Raw genomic sequence first — 2,500 nt, 5'->3', positions numbered from 1 at the left:
TGTCAACAACACACTGTTACAATATCTATGCTGTCTCATCTGGTTCTTTGTGTCTGGCCATCCAACTGTCTGTCTGTCTGTCTGTCTGTATGTCTGTCTGTCTGTCTGTCTGTCTGTCTGTATGTCTGTCTGTCTGTCTGTCTGTATGTCTGTCTGTCTGTCTGTCTGTCTGTCTGTCATACTGCCTCGCTGCCCGGCTGTCAACAAACCCAATAGGTAATAATAACCTTTGAGAGATTACATCTCTCAAAGGTTTGAGAGATTAAATCTCCTGTTGCCTCCTGTGTTCTTCCCCTGCTTCCTGGGTAGTGCTGTGATAAACTGGCATTACCTTCGTTCACGCAGCACAGATTCATCACGATAAGTGAATCTGCTACTTAGCCTCATTTGACCCTTTGAGAACAAGCAATCCTCTTCTTGGGTTCTTCAACCCCTCCTTTCTCCCCTCTTTCTCTCCTCATTTTCCCTCCGGCTAAATCCAATTTCCTTTCAAGAGCCCCCTTTTCCCCATCCCAGAGAGCTGTTGTAGAAAATAAGGGAGTAGCCAACTTGCCTGATCTGACTGGCTCTCTGTCTCTCCTTCAGCTGTTCTGATTGGTGGGCTGCTGGCGGTGGTTTTCGCTGATTTCCTGGTCATCGGTAAAGAGCAGGAGGCAGCAGACTTTAGACTAGACTGTCTGTGTTAAAGCACCACATTATAACAACATATAGCTGACACATTCATATAGCACTGTATATATATATATCACTCCAGTGATTTTCATGTTGGTATGGGAGTAACATACCACAGAACATGGCATAATACAGTGCATATGTGTAATAAGAGGGTGGAAAGTTATCTTATTTCAAATACCTCGACCAGTACACTCTCTTATTGGGAGCAATGGAATAAACAATGTAAACACCTCCCACACAGTGAAGCGTGCATGTGAAACCAAGTGTGCCTCAAACATTTGGAAGATAACAAATAGTCCATTGTCAGTTTTGGCACTGATACCAATTAGTTTAACGAGGTAAAGCTTAACCCATTTGATAGCCGCACAAGATCAGACATTAATCTATTTGTCATCGGCTGCACGCAACAAGAGTTCATTAACGGCGTGTGCAGGAGGCGGCGGAAAAATGCAGCTGCTCCGCGTTGGTTAGACCAACCCCATAGGGCTAAACTATGTAGCACTGCAGGGCTACAACGCAGCACAAAGTTGTTGGCAACACAGAAGTTCTGTTGGCACATTCTGGCTCGTCAGTCTTCACTTAGCAGCTAGGTGATAGTGATGCTGTGGTAGCTTTGCTTTGCTTTTACACTAGCAGTGTTTGAGGCAGCTCGTGTTTGTAGTGTTTTAGAGTGTGTCTTAACGCAGCAGGACATAACAGTGGTCGCTAATGGCATTTTAGTGTTTGTCTGTGTTTCTGTGTATCTCTCAGTGTTTGTAGGATCAAATCCACAGCATTACTTTTGGTGCAGAATCTGAATTGTTCTGTATGTTTTTACTTTCTGACCTCCACCCTCTCTCTCTCTCTTTCTCTCTCTGTCTCTCTCTCTCTCTCTCTCTCTCTCTCTCTCCCTCCCTCTCTGCTCCCTCAGCGGTGATCGTGGGCGGCGTGGTGGGGGCGCTGTTCGCCGCCTTCCTGGTGATGCTGCTGGTGTACAGGATGAAGAAGAAGGACGAGGGCAGCTACACGCTGGAGGAACCCAAACAGGCCACCGTCACCTACCAGAAGCCAGACAAGCAGGAAGAGTTTTACGCATAACACGGACATACACGCACACTCCAGAGAGACCCGCACACCGAGGGAGAGAGAGAGAGAGAGAGGAGAGAGAAAGATACTCTTGAGCCCCGCCCCCCTCTCCTCCGCCCCTCGCCGCTTCCCCCTCCTCTCCTCTCCGCCCTCCTCATCCCTCTCTCCTCTCCTCTCAGAAACAGTTGAGAGCGCCTTTCTCTCTGTGGACTTGGAACTTTCTTTTCAACTAAAACAAAAAAAGAGGAAAAAAAAAAACAAGAAAACACCCAAATATATTCTGAAAAAATAACACATACACACACAAATGTTTTTAAAGTAAATGTTGTTATTAATATACAGATTCTCTTGTTCTGATGTAATGATATGATTATTTTGTAAAAAAAACAAACAAACAAAACAAAACACAAGCTCTTAACCTGTGTTCCAGCACAAAAGTTCCTCTTCTGTTTTATGGAGCGAATGAGCTAGGAAGGCTAAGAGAAGGAGAGAGGGGAGGGGCAGAGAGAGAGAGAGAGAGGGGAGAGGACTGAGTGAAACACAAAAGGAAAAAGAGAGAGAGATGGGCCAGACTCTGCCCCTCACCCCAAACATACCGAGCGTCTGATTGGCTGCACAGAGATCAGGGTCAAAGGTGAGAGGAAAGGTCTCTTTTGTGCCTTCCATCCCTCTGGTGCTCAAACACACGCATATGCATACTCACATTCACGCATGCATGCACCCACGTCAACACACACACACATACACATACACACACACA

General features: G+C 46.1%; 1 protein-coding gene across 1 annotated transcript in view; it reads left to right on the top strand.

Annotated features, from left to right (window-relative positions):
- Nucleotides 1-2,500, top strand: part of sdc3 (syndecan 3) — a 24,406-nt gene that overhangs the window by 20,873 nt on the left and 1,033 nt on the right. Inside the window, exon 5 of the mRNA XM_071540754.1 lies at nt 1,586-2,500. This exon is cut by the window's right edge and continues 1,033 nt beyond it. Within this exon, the coding sequence (XP_071396855.1) occupies nt 1,586-1,752 (167 nt within the window). The 3' untranslated portion in view covers nt 1,753-2,500. The remainder of the gene's footprint in view (nt 1-1,585) is intronic.

Source organism: Centroberyx affinis, unplaced genomic scaffold, assembly GCF_046629955.1.
Source record: "Centroberyx affinis isolate AG114_WGS23_722 - 3 ecotype Tasmania unplaced genomic scaffold, CSIRO-AGI_Caff_v1 ptg003711l_1, whole genome shotgun sequence".
In the NCBI taxonomy this organism is placed as follows: domain Eukaryota; kingdom Metazoa; phylum Chordata; class Actinopteri; order Beryciformes; family Berycidae; genus Centroberyx; species Centroberyx affinis.
Note: the sequence above shows the minus strand (reverse complement) of the source record. Positions and strands in the feature narration are given on the sequence as shown.